General features: G+C 48.0%; 3 protein-coding genes across 18 annotated transcripts in view; 2 read left to right on the forward strand and 1 right to left on the reverse strand.

Annotated features, from left to right (window-relative positions):
* Nucleotides 1-599: 599 nt before the first annotated feature.
* ENOPH1 (enolase-phosphatase 1) lies at nucleotides 600-8,397 on the reverse strand. 3 transcript variants are annotated; one of them, XM_015625251.3, is made up of 6 exons: nucleotides 8,271-8,397; nucleotides 5,224-5,325; nucleotides 4,150-4,352; nucleotides 3,113-3,245; nucleotides 2,742-2,865; nucleotides 600-1,713 (listed from the first exon to the last, which is right to left on the reverse strand). In XM_015625251.3, exons 1-6 carry the CDS (start codon nucleotides 8,352-8,354, stop codon nucleotides 1,574-1,576), a joined length of 786 nt encoding a protein of 261 aa, XP_015480737.1. In that variant the 5' UTR covers nucleotides 8,355-8,397; the 3' UTR covers nucleotides 600-1,573. The 3 variants fall into 3 exon arrangements, with proteins under 3 accessions (XP_015480737.1, XP_015480738.1, XP_033369504.1); XM_015625252.3 differs by lacking the exon at nucleotides 8,271-8,397 and adding an exon at nucleotides 7,824-8,229; XM_033513613.1 differs by lacking the exons at nucleotides 600-1,713; nucleotides 8,271-8,397 and adding an exon at nucleotides 7,824-8,246 and having other exon boundaries at nucleotides 2,749-2,865; nucleotides 3,127-3,245.
* Nucleotides 8,398-8,726: 329 nt separating this feature from the next.
* HNRNPDL (heterogeneous nuclear ribonucleoprotein D like) lies at nucleotides 8,727-12,703 on the forward strand. 4 transcript variants are annotated; one of them, XR_001521083.3, is made up of 9 exons: nucleotides 8,727-8,911; nucleotides 9,205-9,373; nucleotides 9,462-9,623; nucleotides 9,872-10,003; nucleotides 10,116-10,230; nucleotides 10,803-10,970; nucleotides 11,153-11,249; nucleotides 11,632-11,735; nucleotides 12,433-12,703. XR_001521083.3 is itself a non-coding variant. In XM_015624977.3 (8 exons), exons 1-7 carry the CDS (start codon nucleotides 8,823-8,825, stop codon nucleotides 11,221-11,223), a joined length of 906 nt encoding a protein of 301 aa, XP_015480463.1. In that variant the 5' UTR covers nucleotides 8,728-8,822; the 3' UTR covers nucleotides 11,224-11,249; nucleotides 12,433-12,703. The 4 variants fall into 4 exon arrangements, 3 of the variants coding, with proteins under 3 accessions (XP_015480461.1, XP_033369849.1, XP_015480463.1); XM_015624977.3 differs by lacking the exon at nucleotides 11,632-11,735 and having other exon boundaries at nucleotides 8,728-8,911; XM_015624975.3 differs by having other exon boundaries at nucleotides 11,153-12,703.
* A 1,611-nt stretch (nucleotides 12,704-14,314) lies between these two features.
* Nucleotides 14,315-19,546, forward strand: part of HNRNPD (heterogeneous nuclear ribonucleoprotein D) — a 9,262-nt gene continuing 4,030 nt past the window's right edge. For 10 of the 11 annotated variants that reach the window (XR_001521081.1, XR_004497181.1, XR_004497184.1 and 7 more), the window contains exons 1-3: nucleotides 14,315-14,620; nucleotides 17,947-18,115; nucleotides 18,865-19,026. Coding sequence is in view for 6 of the 11 variants with exons in the window: in XM_033513954.1 (XP_033369845.1) it covers nucleotides 14,424-14,620; nucleotides 17,947-18,115; nucleotides 18,865-19,026 (528 nt within the window). In the remaining 5 variants the exon portion in view is untranslated. Of the gene's footprint in view, nucleotides 14,621-17,818; nucleotides 17,869-17,946; nucleotides 18,116-18,864; nucleotides 19,027-19,546 lie in introns of those variants that run through there. The other variant, XR_004497183.1, reaches the window with a different exon arrangement.

The following is a 19,546-nucleotide window of genomic DNA, read 5'->3' on the forward strand; positions in this document are numbered from 1 at the left end:
AGATACACTTATTGTAACAGCACTAATTAGCAGGCTCTTTCTAGGAGCAGGATCACAGCCATTGTCCAGCCCAGAAAGGCATCTGGACTAGTTGCCCCACAGCCTGACCTGCTACTATTAAATTTTTAGAAAGGCCATGCTGGCACAATGTGGTCTTCTCTCCAAGTGCCTGTCTCCTGTTCTTTACCCATCAGCCTCCCTCAACAGGGACAGCTGTAGGTGTAGATCAGAGCTCAGGAAGGCAGCATGCACATATTAATATTCTGTCTGGCTGTCAGGACAAGACACCTGTGCATGAAGTGCCAGCAGCAGGGAATGGGGACATGGGGATTTCAGACAGGAGTTTCAGACTGCCTCTGACTCCACTACTACCAGGTATGACCTACCTGTGGCTCTCACTCCTGCACTGAGCCAGAAATGAAATCCTAAAATAGTCAGGGAGGTAGTACAGCTTCCTTGGCAGGACAAGGCTGCTGCTTTAAAGGACTGGGGAAGGTGAAAGCAGGAACACAGTGTTCACAGGTTTAGAAATTATAATAAAGTTTGCCTTTTAGGTGCTGGGATCACAAGTGTTAAGACAGGAAGACTAAATGCTGTGATGGAGTGAATACAATGAAAGCAAAGTTGTGGTTTTATTTACTACATTAGCATAATTTAGGTAAGGTGGAAAGGTCAGGGGGTTAATTCTCATCAGATGCAGCAGGATGTCTGCCATCAGGAGCAGTTTGTCAAGGTTTGCTCACAGCTAACCAGTGCTATGAACATGTGACTGGGTGATGTTGGCTGGAGGAGGAGCTCCATGGGTCAGTGCTGAGATACTTCAGAAATGCTGTCAAGTTGTATCCCACAGCCCAGCACCGTGATGCAGCAGTGAAGTGTGTCCACATTTTAATTTTTAAAGCTGTATTTATATATACTCTAGTTCATTCTGTGTTAGGCTGGCTGTGGAGCTCTAAGCAGCTTCCATATGCAAGTTGTACTGTTTGGTACCTAGAGCTGCTGCAGACACAGCCAAGGTACACATTGGTCCTTGTCTAAAGTGCCTGGCTCTTTCTGTGGCAGCCCAAACCTACTGTATTATAGCCCACAACTGGCATTTTCCTTTGAGAATCCTAACTGTGAATATTTTTGACTTAGCCAGAAATCCTATCTGCAGGTAGAAGCTCACATATCCCTCCTTGGTCCCCAGCACTCCCTCTGGGACAAGGGGACATAAACCTTGTTTGCAGACTGCTTCTAAAAATGACAGAGCTCACAGTTGGGCCTCTCAGCATCAGATTTCAGAGGATGAGTCTGAAGGAAGCATTCCCTTAGCTAACTGCTAGCCAGGAAAGGGAAGGAACAGCAGGGCTCATGGATGCTGCTCTCTGCCCTGTTCCCAGCTCCAGCTGGCAGCAGGCCTCTGTCCTACTACACAAGGGACCCCACACCACACTCTCCATCCATACCTGCCTGCATGAGGCCCAAGACATAATGTGGATTTGGTTTGAAATTCTGATTATGGACAAAATTACCTAACATTTCACAAGGACAATTAGGTGAAGCACAGTCTTTTGTGCGTGCACCGCTTTCCCTAAGTGGAGGAAGGCAAGAAAAGTTCAGTGAAAGATGAGATGAGGCTGTAATAGGATTTCTCATCGTCTGTCAGTCCTGCGTTGCCTGGTCTGATCACCACAGCCACGTGAGTGTCCGCCTCCTCAGCTGCATTGGCTTCTGAAACAAACAGAGTGAGGAGAGTGGAGGTGAGAGCTGCTTACTGACCTCTTCACATCAGGCTCCTTAAGGCTTGAGGATGCCCCAAAACACTCGCGTGCTTTTAAAGGCTGAGACTGAGAAAGCAGTGTTTGCACATGGCAGGGCTCTAGAGAGGAACCAGCCCCTGGCAGACCTGCTGTGGATGGCTGTAGCTGCAGGAATGAACAGGAGCTGGCTGCCTCACCATCCCCTCGCCTCTGCCAGCTGATGGCTGTCCAAGGCACCTTGCAGGCAGCACACACCATCAGCTTGATTCCTGCTCCATCAGCTCCATTCCTGTCATGAGGCGGTGGTCAGCCTGTGGCATTTGTGAGTCAAACACCCCCCTCCCCCAGTCACTTCTCACAAGCTGCTTTTTAGCTCCCTGAGCACAGAAGGCCACCGGATCCAGGGAAAAGGAGGTAACTACAAGCTCCCACCAGCTCTGCTGCCAAGGCTGGGGAGGAGGTAAGGACTAACTCCAGGGACTGAGCTGGCTTAGACTGAGATCCAGTGCCATTTCTGCCAGAAAGATGTTTCCAGCAAAAGCAGGAAATTAAATTAGCTTCTCAAGCCTGACTTTCCAGGGGTCAAGTCTTGGCAACCTGAAGCAATGTTTTCCTGCTGCTGAACACAGCCTAACCATGACTGGCACAAAGAACCAGCCACGTAGCAACACAGCAAACACCATCATTTCCCCTGAGCGCCGGCCAAACCACTGACCCTGTTTGTAAATGGGGCATGCTTCAGCTCTGCTTCGGCAGTCTCTCTTTCCTGGTTAGTGCAAAGGCAGGTTTTCTACTTGACCTATTTTCCCTCATTGCAGCGCTGCACACGGACATCCCATGGCTACGTGCAGGCCCGGGTGTGTAAAGGAGGATGGCAGCAGCTAGAGGGAAGGTGCTGAAGCGTTTCTGGGGTGCTTGTGAGAAGTCAGCAGCACCCCTCTGAAGAGCCCCTGCCTCCCCTGCACAGGTGAGAGCCAGTAGGACTGGCAGGTCACGTACCTCGAGGGACATCTGTCAGGAAGAGGATGTTATTGGTGGCGCACCCAATACTGGCAGCAATCCTCCTGTAGCTCTCACTTTCTACCTTGGGGCCTATTTTGGTATCAAAGTGGCCATCAAAGAGCTGAAAGAGAGAAGGACAGGCCATTGCTGAGTGTCACCCGAAGAGCAGGGATCAACCTCCCTCCCTCCCTTTCTGCCACAATAATGAGGGGTTGGTGCAGCCATGCTCTCACAGTCAACTGAGCTGAGTTCCCACTGCCCCATCTTCCTGTCACAGAATTCATTCACAAGGTGTTACAGCAAGGGAGGTTGTGAGGGGAGTGCTCTGCAGGGGGAAAAGCTGTAAGGAAGGTGGTAAGGTTATCTACCTCTAGGATATCACCTTCTGTAGAGTATCCAAACAGAAGCTTCTGGGCTTCGACGCTGCCTGAAGAGTAGATATAGACCTTCATCCCTGCTTCCCGCCACTTCCGGATGGCTGGAACAACGTCCTCGAAGATTCTGGAGCGAAACAGGGCAGCAGGTAAGGGCAAACCCAGAGGCACCTGGAGGGACATCATTAGCCAGGCACTGTCACAGTTTAGTCCCATTAGTTTGCAAGGGGACTTCATTTTCAATCTGCTCAGGGCTTCTGGAAGCAGGGAGTCTCTTTCAGCAGCAGGTGCTGCAGAGCTGGGCAAGGAGATTTTAGAGATCTCACTCCTTGGATGCAGCCAAGCAGGCAGCTTTCTCCACGGTTTTTGGGTCACTGTACAGCAATTTAGCCTTGTTTTTAAAAACAAAACCAACAGGGTATCTGCCTCTCTTGACTTGTTTTTGGGTTTTGTTACTTTCTCTGATGGATATTTACATTTTTCTGTGAACTCATTTCCTTCTTCCTCATTTGACAAAACACTTTGTGAATTTATGGGCTTGTTTTACTTAAGAGACCTGAAATGCATAGTTTAACCAAGTATCTCTTAAATAAGAAGATCAAGCTTAATTTCAGTTGTCCCTATTTATGCATTCCTGTATTGTGTCTGAAACATAAAAAGGAACTGAAGACAAAAAGAAGTGGAAAGGCAGGAAACACACAGGTAAAAGACAAAGCAGGAGGAAACAACTGAAAGGGTCTGACCCTACAACCCTTGTTTGTTTATACTTGTTCCAAAATAAGAGTGTAATTTGGGGATAAAAAATGCAAGATGGAGTACTGTAAGAAGCTCATACTTGTGTCTTAGACTCTTGGTTTACCAAGAAATCTCTCAAATACCGGCTTATCTGCTGAGCTAGTGATGCCACTTGTATTTGTAAGTGGGGCTGTTCTGGAACAGCTCGTGCAGCTATTTTGCAACTTTTAGTAAAGATGCCCCCCCCATACCTGCCCCCCAGGAGGGGGCACACAGCTACTCACACAATTACTCACTCTCCTTTGACGTGCCCGGTGGCATAGGCTGCCCTCCACATGTGGCCCTGCAGCTGCTTCAGTGCCGTGGTCTTCCTGTCCAGGGACATCTGCCAGTGCACGTTGTCTACAACCGCCTGGATGACGCGCTCCAGCTCCTCCTCCCCGCTGCCGCTCTCCAAAGGGATCGGCACGGCCCCGTCCAGGCTGGAGTCCTCCTGAGCCTGCAAAGTGGTGTTACAGCATGGTGTTAACAATGCCAAGGTTGTGGGTTTGATCCCTGCAAGGGCTGTTCCCTAAAGAGTTGGGCTTGCTGATTCTTGTGGGTGCCCTCCAGCTCTGAATTTTCTGATTCTGTGCAATCATCTGTGATAAACAGAGGGGAGGGAAGAGGTGGAGCAATTTCAACACCTCTAATGTAGGAAAGTGGTCTGACACCTGCCTCCATGCACCCCTGTGCGGGACACTGCTTGAACTACTCTTCACAATTACAGGGTTTTACAATGGGGTACAATGTTGTTTGAATGCTTTTCTCAATGGAAAATTGAGACTTCAGTTGTGTTTAGAAATACTTGTTTGGATTGTACTTTCCAAACCAAACAATTGGCATTACTATAACCATTTGTAAATAGTCTAATGAGAACTATGCTTAAGTATATAAATACTGTAATTAAGGCAAAGAAGCAAATGCATCTGTTGGCTTCAGTCACCAGACTCAAATTGATGCTGTGTCCCTGTACAGAGCAGCATCCACTGCCCTGTGTGGAACAAGTGCTCTGCCATCCCCCTGTGCTGCTTCTCAGAAGAGGTTTGGATTCAACAAGAGAAGGGCACAGTGCAGGCAAAAAGCTGGAAAGTCTCGGCTCAACAGCTGCTCAGGGGCTCTGAAGAGCAAGATGTGCTGAGGGAAGCTGCTGCCTGCCAAGCACAACCCCAGGCTTTGGATGGGGGAGAATCCAACCATTGAGTCAACTGGCCTCCATGGATGAGGGCAGAGATGGGGACAAATGTGGGGTGACTGGGAGAATCCGAGTGACTTGAAGCCTCGGGCACGCTATGAAAATACAGAGACACGGAATAACTCTGCTACTTAACCTGTTTCCTCAGAAGTCCGACATCCCGCTGGCACTCCTCCTCCTCCCAGTGAGCACGCAGATACTCCTTCACGTTGTCTTTGATGTAAGGGAACAAGGTCTCCTGGCAGAAAAACAGGCTGTTCCTTTAACCTGGCAGAGGTAAGGCTGACTGGCTTTTAAAGGAACCGTTCGCACATGCTGCCGTGTACAGTTATTTTCCCGAACCTAAGCTTCCCCTACAGTGCTGCAGCTGGTGAAACTTCCTGACAAGGGTGTCTGCCTGGGCACAGGACTGAGCCAGCCTCAGGCCAGGATCAGTGCAGGTGGATTTTTTTTACACAAATGTTTACATAGCTGAAAGTTTTAAAGCCTGTGATGGAAAGGTGGGTGATAACTTTTCCTGGACTTGACAAAAAATGTCTCAAATGGCACAAGTGACCCCATACTCCCACCAGCTGAGGAGTATAAGGCCGACAATGTACACTAAACAGCTAAGTTATGCTATTGTATTTTTGATGGGGCACTTGTCCTAGCAAAGGTCATTCTGAAAACACATCTCAATCTCTCACCAAAGCTAGAGGACCTTTTAAAATTAAAAGCCAGGTCCGGTGACACCGAACTCCACAGGAGAGTCTTGCAAATGAAATTAAATGGGGTTTGGGAAAAGTGCCACAGGAAAATTACAAACCTTCACAGAAATCCCAAGGGCAACCAGAAATAATTACAAATTGCTCTCATTAGTGGTGTTTCACGAGTCAGAAGCCACAAGCAGCCACCGTGCATCTCCGGGTGCGGGAAAAGCCTCAGGTCAAGGAGAAGGGCAGGGAAGTCCTTCCTTTGGATAGAGAACTGAGCTTTTCTTAATTGGGAAAATCTAACCCAAACTCACCTCTCCTAAAAAATTGCCCATAGTCTCTTGTTTTGTGTTGTATGTTATCTTTAGCTTGTTACTGAATTAAGAAAGCAGTGGTCCTGAGAGTGTGATGTGGAGGCAGAACTGCAGGATTTTCTATTGCTCTAACATTATGTTTTCCATGTTGTATTTTTTTTTTTTAAAAATGCAAATTGCCTAAAGAATTAAAACAAATTTGTCTAGGGAAATCAAAAGCCTTGTAATACCCCCTCATACTCTCTCATTTCCTTTACTTTCAAACTATCTTTTAAATCATGGAGGAAATTAAAGAGAATCCCCTGGGAAATGCAGCTGACTTGCTGGCTTGGTTTAACCTCCTTTACAACTCAGATGTCAAAAGGACCCAATTGTTTTTCAAAAGCAGTGTTTCATACTCTTGTGCTGGCTAAGAAAAACTTCCAAACAGAAAGACCAGTGGATTCAGTGACTTGGGGGTTTTAAAAGGGTGAAAGTCTTGGTCCACTGGCAAATGCATTGGTCTGTGAACTAAGAGGGGACACCCACGTGACAGCTGGAGTAGCGGACAGCTAGTGGGACAAATGGTTTATGGATGTCAAAAGTGATCCCAGTCAATGATGTGCCAAGTTTAATAGGCCAGGAGTCTGTATGGAAGAAAGACTCTAAATAACTCTCTTTTCTGGTATCTTTCCTTAATCCACCCATCAACTGACTCATTCTATTTCCTTGCTCTGCAGACTCAGCAATTCCAACATTAGAGAAAGGATTAAGTAAAATTGTTTAATATTGAAGAATAAAGTGTCTGCTGAACCATCAGTGGACCTTTCAAAGGCAAACAGAGGTCAACTGAGAGACCAAATGGAATACCTTGTTCCAAGCATTTACAGGATTTCCATCAAACTGAACTTTATTGAGAACCAAAACTCATTTGGCCTCCCTGCAACAGAAACACTGGGTTTGAAAGCCCAAAGTCTCAGGTGCATGGCATGTTGTTTGCACAACTACAAAACAGCTTCAAGGTGGACAGAAACAAATTAGTGTCTCTGTTAGGTGTTTAGTAAGAAACCTGAGCTGTCCAGACTGTCTGAATTGAAAGATATTGAGTGGAGGGAGGCAGCTGTAATGCCATCTAGGCCTGAAGTTTCCTTAAGAGCACTGGAAGAACGTGGATAGGAAAGATATAGGTCATGCTGTTCATCTGGTAAACTGTGTTAGCAGAAGCCTCTAGAAGGCCTGGCAGGAGCCTTCACCTGCCATGTGGGGTCACAAAGCACCTTTGTAAGGTGCTTTTGGCTGCAAAGATCTACCAAAAGCTGTAGTGTCTCACGATAAAATCCAGGTTAATTAACGGCAGGAGAAGGGATAAATCCCTTCGCTGTTTTAGCAAGCCGCTCCCTCCCGCGAACCCAAAGCCTCCCGGAGAGGAGGGATCCGCGGCTATCACAATTCGCTGTTCTCCAAGCGCCTATGACTCGCAGACGTCCCGGTCCCCTCGGTTCTGCACCGAAACCGGCATTTCCAGCAGTCTTAAGCTTTTTCCTAAGCAAGGAGAGCCACTCGTGCATTCGCTGTCGCTACAGTGTCTGTGGCGTGTCCCCTGCGCTGCCCGCCCGCAGTGCTGGACGCGCTCCTCCGGCACACCGGGGGCATTTGGCTGCACCCCAAGGGAAAAGGCAGCGCATAACCCCGAGAATTACCGATTACCGCAAATTGCTAATTACTTAAATTAAAACCAAGAAGCATCGTACTTCAAAGAGATGGCACTTGAGGCTCTCTGCAGACCCGGGTGCGGTGCCGCAGCTCCAGCCATCAAAGGAACAGCGATGCTCGAGGGCTTTTCCCGGATGAGGCTGCTGCGAGCACTCCAGCTGCCTTATATCCATGAAAAAAATCCCTGACCTGCCCGAATCTCCGCGGTAAAGACCTGCTCCCCAGCCCACCAGAGGGGCGGCCGATCGGCAAGACAAGGCGTATTTTCTCCTGAGCATTATTCGGAAAAACGCAGAAAACGGGTCACGGCTTTCGCTCCCCGCGGCACCTCGGCCTATCTTGAGGCGAGCTGCCAGGGCCGGGGAGGTCACGGTACGAACGGCGATGCTACGGGAGCCCCCCGCGACGCCAGGGCTGGGGGGGTCACGACAGGAGCGGCGATGCTACCGGAGCCCCCCGCGGTGCCGGCGGCCACCGGGTCTCACCTGGACGAAGGCGATGGGGGTGGTGGTACCCTCGATGTCCAGCAGGATAGCGCGCACCTCCGCCGGCACCGGCAGCACGCCCATGGCGGCGGCGGCACGTGGGGCGCACCGGGGACGCGCGGCGGCCGCGGCGGGGAGCGCCGCGCCGGCTGTGCCCGCCCACGGAGCGCCCGCCCCGCCCCGCCCCGCCGCCGCCTGAACGGGGTTTCTGGGTTACGCGTTACAACCCACCCCTGGCCGGCCGGCCCGCCCAGCCCCGGCGCCCGCCCGTCCCGGTGCCCGGTGCGGCGGTGCCCGTGCCCGCCCCAGCAGCGGCACCGGCCCGGCCCAGCCCGCGCGATGGCGGCCGCAGGGCGGCTGCCGCAGCCCCGCCGCGAGCCGCCGGGGGCGCTGCGGCGCCGGGCGGGAAAGCGGCGCTGATTGGCTGCCGGGGTGGGTATATAAGGGAGGCGCAGGCGGTGCCCGGATCTCTTCCGCCGCCATTTTCTGCCGGGCGCAGGTCTCCGCTGTCTCCGCCGCTCGCACGAGCACCCCCGCCGCCCTCGTCCCGCCATGGAGGACTCGACCGAGATGAGCGGCGGCCAGGAGGAATTCGCCGAGGGCTCCAAGATCAACGCGAGCAAGAACCAGCAGGACGACGGGTAGGGCCGGGGACGTGGCGCGGGGGGGGAGGTGTGGGGAAGTCGCGCGTCCGTCTCCGCCGCCCGCCCTGCGGGGGCGGCTCGGTGTCTGGGGAGAGCGCGGCCTTCCCTTCCCGCACCATGGCCGCGCCCGCCTTTGTGTCCCGGGCGGGTGACCCAGTTTCCGCGGGGCGGGGACACGGACGGGGGGGCGAGCGGGGCCGTGACGTCACCGGCAGCCTATAGGGGCGCGGGGGGGGCTCCCTCACCCGTGGCTCCCTCACCCGTGTCCGTACGCGTTTCCCGTCCTCCAGGAAAATGTTCATCGGAGGCCTCAGCTGGGACACCAGCAAGAAGGACCTGACGGAGTATCTCTCGCGGTTTGGCGAGGTTGTGGATTGCACGATCAAAACAGACCCGGTCACTGGAAGGTCGAGGGGGTTTGGGTTCGTGCTCTTCAAGGACGCTGCCAGCGTGGAGAAGGTGGGCGCTTTTCCTGCGGACCGATGGCGTGAAGCCAGCTTGTGTAGCTGTGGCGATCTGAGACTTTGTTCCTTTGTCTGCTTTTTAGGTGTTGGAACTGAAGGAACACAAACTGGATGGGAAGTTAATAGATCCTAAAAGGGCAAAAGCACTGAAAGGGAAGGAGCCACCCAAAAAAGTGTTTGTTGGTGGGCTGAGTCCAGATACATCTGAAGAACAGATTAAGGAGTACTTTGGTGCTTTTGGCGAGGTATAGTATATTGGCATATAAGAACGCCTCTGATTCTCAAATGTAGTCTTGCCTCTCTCTTGTGAGGAGGGAGTTGGCCAAAACTAGATGTAGTTGAATCTATATGTTAATGATTTCATAAAATTGTAGTGGTCTGATTTATAGCTGCCAGAAGTAATCAATATAGATTCTGCGCTGCCAAACAGTTCTGGTGGCATAAAAAATTGCTTACAGATTTCTTGCATTGTTTGCATTCATTTTGATTTCAGATTGAAAACATTGAACTTCCCATGGACACAAAGACGAATGAAAGGAGGGGCTTCTGTTTTATCACATACACAGATGAAGAGCCAGTAAAGAAGTTACTAGAGAGCAGATACCACCAGATTGGTTCAGGCAAGGTGGGGAAACTCTTGTTCTTAGCATGTGAAATCTATCTCTGTAGGCTGTGAAAGCAGCTCACAAAAGACTCTTGGAATTTGTGATAAGTTAATGGATTTCTGTCCTTAACAGTGTGAGATCAAAGTAGCGCAGCCCAAAGAAGTGTACAGGCAGCAGCAGCAGCAGCAGAAAGGAGGGAAAAGCAATTCTTCTGGTGGACGTGGAGGCGGAAGGGGGCGTGGACGGGGTGAGTGTTTTCAATGGTTCTGTTAATATAAGTACTTACCAAACACTCAGGTGTTTGTAGATATTCCAGGTTGCAGACTGTGTGCAGATCTCACGCTTAAATCGCACGTGTAAAGTAGACTGGTAGTGCATGGTGTTTTGGTGGTTATGGTTGCTTGTTGGAGCTGAGCAATCTCTTCCTCTTCTTGCATTCAAGTGGTGAAGGGGCAAGGTGCTTTTGTACCCCCTTAGTGGACAGTGTAGCCAGCGCAGTTACACTTTCGCTTGAAAGGGATACGCTTAATTGGCCTTGGGCGAGAAATCGGGAGCTGTTTGCTGAGGAGTAGGGTGGTCACTTGGCTGCACCTTCAGGTGGATCAGAAGGAATCAGATGTTTGTTACAAGTTAATGCATCTCAGTCTTTAAAGGTCAAGCAGTCACAACTCAGACCACGCATTAAGGCTTGTCCGGTGACGTTGCTTGGTGCTCAGCCAATTACTGATTATTCTCATAACCAAAATGTTAGATAAAGGAGGGGTGCAAGAGAGAAGTGAAATAAGTTTTGAAACTTACGCTTGCTATACTTGGTTTCAGGTCAGGGACAAAACTGGAACCAAGGATTCAATAACTATTACGATCAAGGCTATGGGAATTACAATAGTGCTTACAGTGATCAGAGCTACAGTGGCTATGGAGGCTACGACTACTCTGGGTACAACTATTCCAACTATGGATATGGGCCTGGATACACAGATTACAGTGGTAAGTGGTTTTGCCCTCATTCTTCATCTTGATGCCCTCATCCCCTCTCTGGAACGTTGCTCTTACTCGGCACATGGCTCTAAAGATGAGATCTCTTGGTGTGCTGCTGCATGTGAAGTCTCCTTCTGAGGCTGGATGTTAATGCTTGTGGGTTCTGTTTTTTCCCCACATGCTACCTCCAGGCCAACAAAGTACATATGGGAAGGCGTCCCGTGGCGGCGGCAACCACCAAAACAACTACCAGCCGTACTAAAGCAGTACCTAGTACCTGACAAACAGGTGTGTACATGGGCGCAAGCTCCACTCCGACTATGTCTAATCTAATTTAAAGATCAATAGACAAACGAAGAGTAAAAACTTGCCTAGCATGACTTTTCCTTTAATTAAGCTTTTGTTAACTTAAAAAATACTTTTTTTTTTAAAACCAGCTTTGCCTACGTGTCTATAGATCTTTAACTTTGTAAAGATGTGACTTTATCTTCTTTACTACTTCAGAAAAACATAAGAGTTTTTCTGGTTTGCGTTGTGTACCAGGTGGTCTAGAGGAATAATTAAACTTATTAGAAGTATTAACAGGTAAAGTACTGAAATGGGTACAACTTAAGGAAAACAAGAATGTTGTCTTCTAACTCTGACATTATACCTTGTTTGTACCCGCCAGCGGGAACTTCATTGCAGGCCGTGTGTCACCCTGACCACGTCTATCTCTGGGGTCGCACGTTGCAGGCAGAGCGCAAGGCATACACCAGAAAACGCTGTCCTGTGGTATGGTCTCTTCCAACTTCATGTACCAGCGTAAAGATTAAAGTGGAAAACTTCAGACTTTGGCTTCTTTTTTTAATCTTTTTTGGAGATTAAGTGTCTTTAACTTAAATGGTTTTTTACAGGAGTTAAAGTACATAAATGCCTTTACAGCTTAATCATTTGGTCTTCTGTTTAGTGTTGTATTTCAATTGTGGAACCTCATTTTAAATGTGCATTCTTTAAGATTTTAATGCTTGCTTTTTTCTTTTTATAGCTAATAGTGAAATCTGCAAACCAAAACGAACTTTTAAATCTGGATAAACATTAAAGATCATATGCATATGGACTGTCTGAACTAAAGTGACCTGACTTGTGTTGCACATAAGTCGTTTAGTTGTATAAACGAATACTCAGAAAGCCTTTTGGCAGTGTTTGCAATGGAAAAGAAGGAGATCCAGAGCCTGCTTACTTGTCTAAGTTGGGTGGTTGTTGTTTTGGAGCAGCCTCCTAGATGGGCTGTATGGCAATAATTGGGAAAGTAAATTACTGATGGGTAACTAAACAAACCTCTTGCGTTACCTTAATAAATATGCATATGATCTTTAACAGTGACGAAAGGAATATATAGAAGACTTAAAGCAGTTCATGAAAATGGACCTTTTAACAATTCTGTAGTAACTGTCACAGATCTGACATGCATTTTGTCTTGATTTTTTAGGTAGAGATACTGCAACAAAAAGCCATCTTGCAACGCATTGTGAGTGAATGGAGGGTGGTCTTCGTGAGAGGAAATGACTATTTTGTAAAAGACTTTTAGTGTATGACACAACTGTGTCCAACTGTACATAGCGGCCGACTAGTTTTCTTTTATGGTTTTTACTTTCTTTTTGCCATTCATGTTATGACACAATGTGGACTTGTGTTTATACAAACTTTATTTGTATAATTTCATGTTAAAAGATTCTCTAATAAATGCTTACTTAAGTGAGTGTGTAGTCTTGCTGTCACCTTAAAGTGGTGTAACTATAGTTGTACTTGGATAGGAAGGCAGGTACCTTGCTGGAGACCAGGGTTACTGTGAGAACAGGCCCATACACCCCATTCTTCCTCCTGATCTGTTCCGAGAGTACTGGAGTGCTTGGAATTAGCACCACTGTAGAAGATGGCAGTCATGCCCTTAGCAGCAGTGAGGAGAAAGTGGTCTGTGGCACAATGCTGCCAGTTCTGTACTTCTCATGAGAGATCTAGAACTATAGCAGCACCTTTTTAATGCTGATAGCACTGCTTGAGGAGTTGGAGCTTTTCAAGGTTTTCAAGCACTTAAAACCTCAACCTTAGCTTCCTACACCACTTCTATTCCAATCCCCAGCAGGACGTTACAAGTTATTTAGGGTCAGCAATTATTTTCTGTACAACTTGGTGCAAGTTAAGGTGCTGTACTGGACTCTTCTCACCTGCATCAGAAAACAGGTTTCCCAGCTAGTGCGCTCTGTCAAGCAACAACTAAAAGCCTGAGTGGCCGACTCCTGGAGAAAAAGAGCACTGCATTAACCCAGCACATTTCTGGATCAGGAGAGTAGTTGGGATGGGTGAAGGAGCATAGGCATTTTGTCTGCAGCAAAAGGATTGTAGCAGTCTGCCTGAAGGTTCGTTGTTTCTCAGCACAAACACCTAGTAAAGCATCAAAATAAACCTTGCTTATTAAAGCTCACTGATGTCACTGACTACAGACTGAAGACTCAGCAAGAAGGCACAGCAGTGTCTGAGTTCATATGCTGCATTCATGAGTGCAGCTGGATCCAGCACTGTCCTCAGCAACTGAGGGGCTGAGGGAGACCTGTGCCACAAGGACATGGCTTCATTGCTACAGCGGTTTGTTAATACACAAAACCCCGCTAAGGGCCAAGTTTTACTTCAATCTGTGATCCTCCTTCTCTACTTGGTCATAGTGAAGTGCACCTGTGTCCAGCTCTGGGCTCCTCAGCTCAAGAAAGAGAAGGGGCTCCTGGAGAGGGTCCAGTGAAGGGCCACAAAGATGATGGGGCTGGAGCATCTCTCTTAGGAGGACAGACTGTGGAAGTTTGACCTGTTTAGTCAAGAGAGAACTGAAGGGGATCCCAGCAATGCACATAAATATCTCAAAGGCAGGTGCCAAGAGGATGGTGCCAGACACTTTTCAGTGCTGTCAAGTGATAGGACGAGGAGCAATGGCCCCAAACCAAAACACACCACGAGGAAGGACTTCTTAAACTGAGGATGGCAGTGCACTGCAACAGCTGCCCAGAGAGTTCGTGGAGTCTCCCTCTCTGGAGCTATTCCAAATCCGCCTCGACCTGTTCCTGTGGCACCCGCTCCAGACGCCCCTGCCTTGGGCGGAGGGATTGGACTGGACGATCTCCAGAGGTGCAGGGCAGCCCCATCGAGTCTGTGACGGTCCATGTCGGCCCCGGGCTGTGGCCGCTCCCGGGGCCGTGCCGGAGCTCCCCCCGCGCCGCCTCACGGCTCCCCGGGGGCGGTGTCACGTGTCCCGCCCGCCGCGCTCCTTCCGGCCGCCATTTTAGGTTGGGTCGGTGGCGGCGCCATTAAAAACAGGGAGCAAGAGGAGGAGGGATCGGCAGGATCGGCGCGCTCGGCCGGGGCCGCCAGCGGGGCCGGGGCCTCGGCGGGGAGGCGGTGGCACCGGGGTGGCCGGTGCGGGGCGGCGGCGCCATGTCGGATCAGCAGTTCGCTCTGGACTCAGCGGCGGTAGCGGCTGGCGCCGGGGGCAGCGCGGCGGAGCCGGCGGAGCAGCCTGAGGGGCAGGCGGGGGCGGGGAGCACCGATGGGGGAGGCGGCGGCGGCGGCGGCGGCGGAATCGAGTCGGAGGGAGCCAAGATCGATGCCAGCAAGAATGAGGAGGACGAAGGGTGAGCGGCGGGGGTGGGTTGTGTGTCCCGGGAGGGGCCCGGCGCCCCCGGCCCGGCCCCGTTCGCCGCCCTGTTTGTTTACTTGGCGCCTCGGCGACGTCACGGGCCGGGCGGCGGGGGCGGTGTCTGGTCCCTTCGTGTACAAATGATGTTATCTGTCTCAAACTGCAGTCCCCTTTTACTTATTTTTCCTTCTAACGATGCCTTTTCAATGAGTTAAAGTGCGGTGCGTGCGTGAAAACCGTAACTCGGTGTAGCCGAAGGCTCTGGTTGCAGCATTGCCCTGTGCTGCAAACATTACAGTGTATCTATCAGCTGTGTACCAGGGGCGTCAGGCACTGGGACTTCTTCCCAGCCTAAAACATGCCTCTGCTTCTCACAGAACTTGCTTTGGGGAGGATTATGTTAGGTGGTGTCCGAACTTGAGAAGTAGAAGTCGAAAAGGCTGGAATCTTAGTCGAAAAAACTTGGGAGGTTCAGGTTATGCACCAGGAAAAGGTTTTTCACCTAGAGGGTGGTTGGGCAATGGAACAGGCTCCACAGGGAAGTGGTTACAGCACCAAGTCTGACGGAGTTCAAGACGCACTTGGGAAATGTTCTCAGGCACATGGTGTGACTCTTGGGGTGTTCTGTGCAGGGCTGAGAGTTGGATTTGATGATTCTGATAGGTCCCTTCCAACTCAGCATGTTCTGTTACTCTGTTTCATGGAGAGTAAAGACAGCTTTTAATCTATATAGGGTCTCTGCTTGGAGCAGTGTCCTTTTTGTATTGCCGGTGAAATTTGTGTGTTATAAATCCAGTGACAGGACAGGCTGATACACCCTGCTGTCTCCTGTTGGGCTCGTGAGAAACTCGAGCTGCAGGTCTGTTTTTGGTCACGGCAGAAAATAACCTGGATAAAGGATCACTAGCTACTGTGTTGCTGCAAAACCTTCTTGAGTGCCTTCTTCGTTCTGTAATGACCTGGGATATTGCTGAGAGAGATGTTGATAATCTGGGATAATGCAGACAGAGAGAACAGGAACCCTTTTTTGAGTATTTTGCTGGAATTAGAAAAAATTGAAACGGGTTGCTTTCCATTTATTCTTAACAGCTTCAAATACCTTTGGAGTTTGTGTATTTGTTTTACTTATTACCCTTGAATACACACCAACTAAAGGGTTTTCATGGGCAAACTCAGGTTCTTTTGAGGCAACAGAGCTTAGAAAAAGTTACCTCTAAGCGGTGCAGTGACACTGGGCAGTGATTATATGTATCACACATTGACTTGTAATCTAGTTCAGTCTTTTTAACTTGTCAATTCTTAATGCTGTACAGGAAGCAAAATGTTTTGAGGACGCTTCTGGTAGTAAAGGGAAAAAAGCATATCTGTGATACTTCGTTTAGCTGAGGTTTGAAAGCTTTCCCAGTGCACTTCTGGTCACTTATTTTGGGAAACTGTATGTGCTGATGTGACTTTGACCAGACAGACTGTGGGCTAGGAAATGTATGTATTTTACAAGCTTCTGGCAGCGATGTGACGCTGCTCCTGAACTGTTGTGCTCATGCTTGTGGTGTGGACGTGACCTGAGCTCAGTTTTGCCTTGGAGCAGTAGTTTATGTAGGGGCAGACTGAAGCAGCCATGGTTTGCTGCTGTGTGACTGGGCTCAAAGGTGTGGTTATTGCGTGGAGAGATAAAAAACCTTCAGAGGCCGTTGGTTTCAAGCTCATGTTCAAAGCAGGGTCTGTATGTTAATATTGAGACAGGTGGTTTGTGTAGCAAGTGTCAGTTTAGTAGTAACTGCTAGAGCATCACTCCCCACCATGTGTCAGAAACACGGTGCTGCATCCTCTGTCTCTTCTGTTTGTCTGCTTAAAAAACCCTCCACAGAACAGCAAACAAGCTAAGGGCCTTAATGATGGGTGAACAAAGGGCAGAAAGCTCCTTTGATTTACTGTCTGTACTGGTATGAGGCTGCTGGGTTACCAGAGTGGACCATTTCTTCCATGAAGACAGTAAGAAGGCATAGATAGAAAGGACTGTTGGTACTTTGTTGAAGAGAAATTTGGAACTAATTGAAAGGATAAGGGATTGGTGCTCCTTCTTTACAGATTTGGAGATTTGTTATAAAAACATCTGAAGCTCCTGAACCCCTTATCTGTATGGATGTTTGTCAGAAACTGAATGCTCTTGTTAGTTCTGTCAGAGCACAGCTAATTCAACAGAGGTAGTTCACACAAGCAGCTTTTGATTCGAGAGAGTTTGAGTTGTGGAGGTACAATGCTCTTTTACGTGACTGGCAGGAATATTTGTGCGTGGGAAGTGGAAGGGTTGGGAACATGATACAGTGGTTTTTCAAGTTTTCTGATAACTGTGTCTGATTGTGAAATAAGTTGGGACAGTGAAAAAGGGCACAGCTTTGTAGAAAGTGCTTTTATAGATCATAGTGGATAATACTTTTTGGTTAGAGCTCATGGTAAAATCTTCTTTATCAGTATTAGAAGAGATCATCTCAAATTAAATCTTCTTTTAAATGTATTCCTAAGCCCTATGCCTCATAACCTGTAATGTTTCATTTATGTGTATACTGGCTTGAATTTTCCTCTTTTAATTTTTATTTTTTTTTATGCCTGTCTGACATGGTGGGATGGTTATGATTTGATTCTAAGCTTCCAGTGTGCTTTTGAAAATATAGGTTATGAATTATGTGCTGTACACATCTCCCCTGCAGCACTGGTACCATGGAAATATTGGAAAGACATTCTCTTGTTGTTAATGGATTATGCCAGGTGTTTATATAAAGTTTTTGTGAGGAAAGAGAACTTCTGACTGTTCAATACTTTACTTTTTCTTAACAGCTTTCTGGGAAAGAGAATTTGACTAAACTTCATTTATTTTAGTTTATTAATTTGGGCATATGCCCAGTCCAGCCTAGTAGATAATGCTTCTGTTGTAACCACGCTTCCTTACAAACCTGCCTCTTGTGTGTTTCTTGAGCAGTTGTGTGGAGGCTCCACAGATAACTGAATGGAATTAAACCTGTGGTGGGAATATAAAGAGGTAGTAAAATATCTTTTTTGTCACTACTAGTGGTTTCTTGGGACAGCAGAGTAAGCAGCCTCAGGAGAAGACATTGAAAGGTGTTTGTGTATGTGGAAGTCTTTATCTGTCCTGGCCAGAATCATTTAAGCAAGTTGTCAAAAAAGCGCAGGCCTGTGTGTGTGTAGTGACATGACTGATAAAATCCTGCCAGTTCCATGCATTGGGTAATCGAGCTCATAAAGCTTGGCAGTGCAGGATTTTGGGTAACGCACATTTACAGATTGACCAACTTGTCTTAACAGGAAAATGTTCATCGGGGGCCTTAGCTGGGACACAACAAAGAAGGATCTGAAGGACTACTTCTCTAAGTTTGGTGAAGTTGTGGACTGCACTCTGAAGTTGGACCCCATCACTGGGAGATCAAGGGGCTTTGGCTTTGTGCTCTTCAAAGAATCGGAGAGCGTGGATAAGGTAGGATTAGTGCAATAAGCACGTTCAAATTCAGGTATCAGAGATAACGCACTCACTAGGATGACTGTAGATGTTGTTTGTACATCTTCTGGTAAAGATGATTCAGGGGTGAAGCATGTTTAATGTGCTTGTTGAAAATGCTTTCTTCTATGAACATCTTACTCGTCATGCTGTGTCCAGGACCAGCAGTGATTCCTGAGGTATGGATTTGGGCATGTACAGGTTCTGTGAGCCATTGGACTTGGGCAGTTGAAAAATACAATTTACAAATGTCTGCTGTGGAAGCAGCATTTGCAAAGAACTTCCAGTCTTTGGATTCCAGAGCTGTAATGTGAACCCCTAGAGGAGAGCAAACAGCTTTGATACATTTGGGCTCTATCCAAGCGAAAATTAGCTGTTAACTTTTCTAAAATGCTGTGGATACAGCACACAGAAAAGTTTTCAACTTCATGACCTTTGTGATATCTAAAGTACAAATTTTTTTTAACTTCATGAGGTTTGAGGATGAGAGGAGTACATTTTGAGAAATGTTATACTCTTGTTTCTGCTGGGTAATAGGTGGTTCCAGTCATTAGAACTGTCTCTGTCAGTGGTAGTGATCAAAAATGGCAGAACTCTTTGTTTTTGTGCAACAAATTATTGTTGTGATTCAAGTATCGAAACTGAAGCAAATTTGGCATTACTCAAAACATCAGTGAAACATTTAGCTTTAACTAAGCTGAGTAAGATTGTGTTTTCATTTTCCTCAGGTCATGGACCAGAAAGAACACAAGCTGAATGGAAAGGTCATTGATCCAAAAAGAGCTAAAGCCATGAAAACAAAAGAACCTGTTAAAAAGATTTTTGTTGGGGGTTTATCTCCAGACACACCTGAGGAGAAAATACGGGAATATTTTGGAGGTTTTGGTGAGGTATGTGGTGAAACAAACTGCTTTTACTTGTGGAACTTGTTCTGTCTTCACAAATTTATTAATAAAAAGCATCCTCCACATGCGGCCTACATGGTTGCTAATGTGAGCTTAATGGCCATTGTAGTTCCATGTTTCATAGTGGTCAGAATTTTAGTGTTTTAATCACAGGCTCTGAGTTGCACGGCCTGGTTTGATGGAAGGGGGAGCTGGGACAAGTCAGACAGGGAGGCGATGTTTTGAGCAGGGTGCTTTGGTCAGTTGAATGAGATGCTCTTCAGCCACCCCAGCTCATCTCCTATAGCACAGATTGAGACAGATTTGCCTAAATTCCGTGCAACCGTGTAGTCTCTGTCTCTCTGTCCCCAGTTTTTGGTGGTGCAGATGAGCTAAGTATCACTGAAGTTTTTAAAAGCTGGTCTTGTATGAACTTGCTGCGGCTGCTGCTCCCCTATTGGTTATCAGATGGTGCCAGCTTCAGGTCATAACTCTGTTCAGAGAATTTGGTTGCTAAATATGTGCC

This window comes from Parus major, chromosome 4 (genome assembly GCF_001522545.3).
Source record: "Parus major isolate Abel chromosome 4, Parus_major1.1, whole genome shotgun sequence".
NCBI lineage: Eukaryota > Metazoa > Chordata > Aves > Passeriformes > Paridae > Parus > Parus major.

Bases quoted from the DNA above. Each gene is read 5' to 3' on its own strand.
- ENOPH1 (XM_015625252.3), bottom strand. From the start codon at position 8,063: ATGCTCAGGAGAAAATACGCCTTGTCTTGCCGATCGGCCGCCCCTCTG. The intron at 4,353-5,223 runs GTTAAGTAGCAG...ACCACTTTGCAG, and splicing joins TCGGACTTCTGAGGAAACAG to GCTCAGGAGGACTCCAGCCT. The intron at 1,714-2,741 runs GTACGTGACCTG...TGTTTGTTTCAG, and splicing joins CCTGACAGATGTCCCTCGAG to AAGCCAATGCAGCTGAGGAG.
- HNRNPDL (XM_015624975.3), top strand. From the start codon at position 8,823: ATGGAGGACTCGACCGAGATGAGCGGCGGCCAGGAGGAATTCGCCGAG. The intron at 10,004-10,115 runs GTGGGGAAACTC...TGTCCTTAACAG, and splicing joins ACCAGATTGGTTCAGGCAAG to TGTGAGATCAAAGTAGCGCA. The intron at 10,231-10,802 runs GTGAGTGTTTTC...ACTTGGTTTCAG, and splicing joins CGGAAGGGGGCGTGGACGGG to GTCAGGGACAAAACTGGAAC.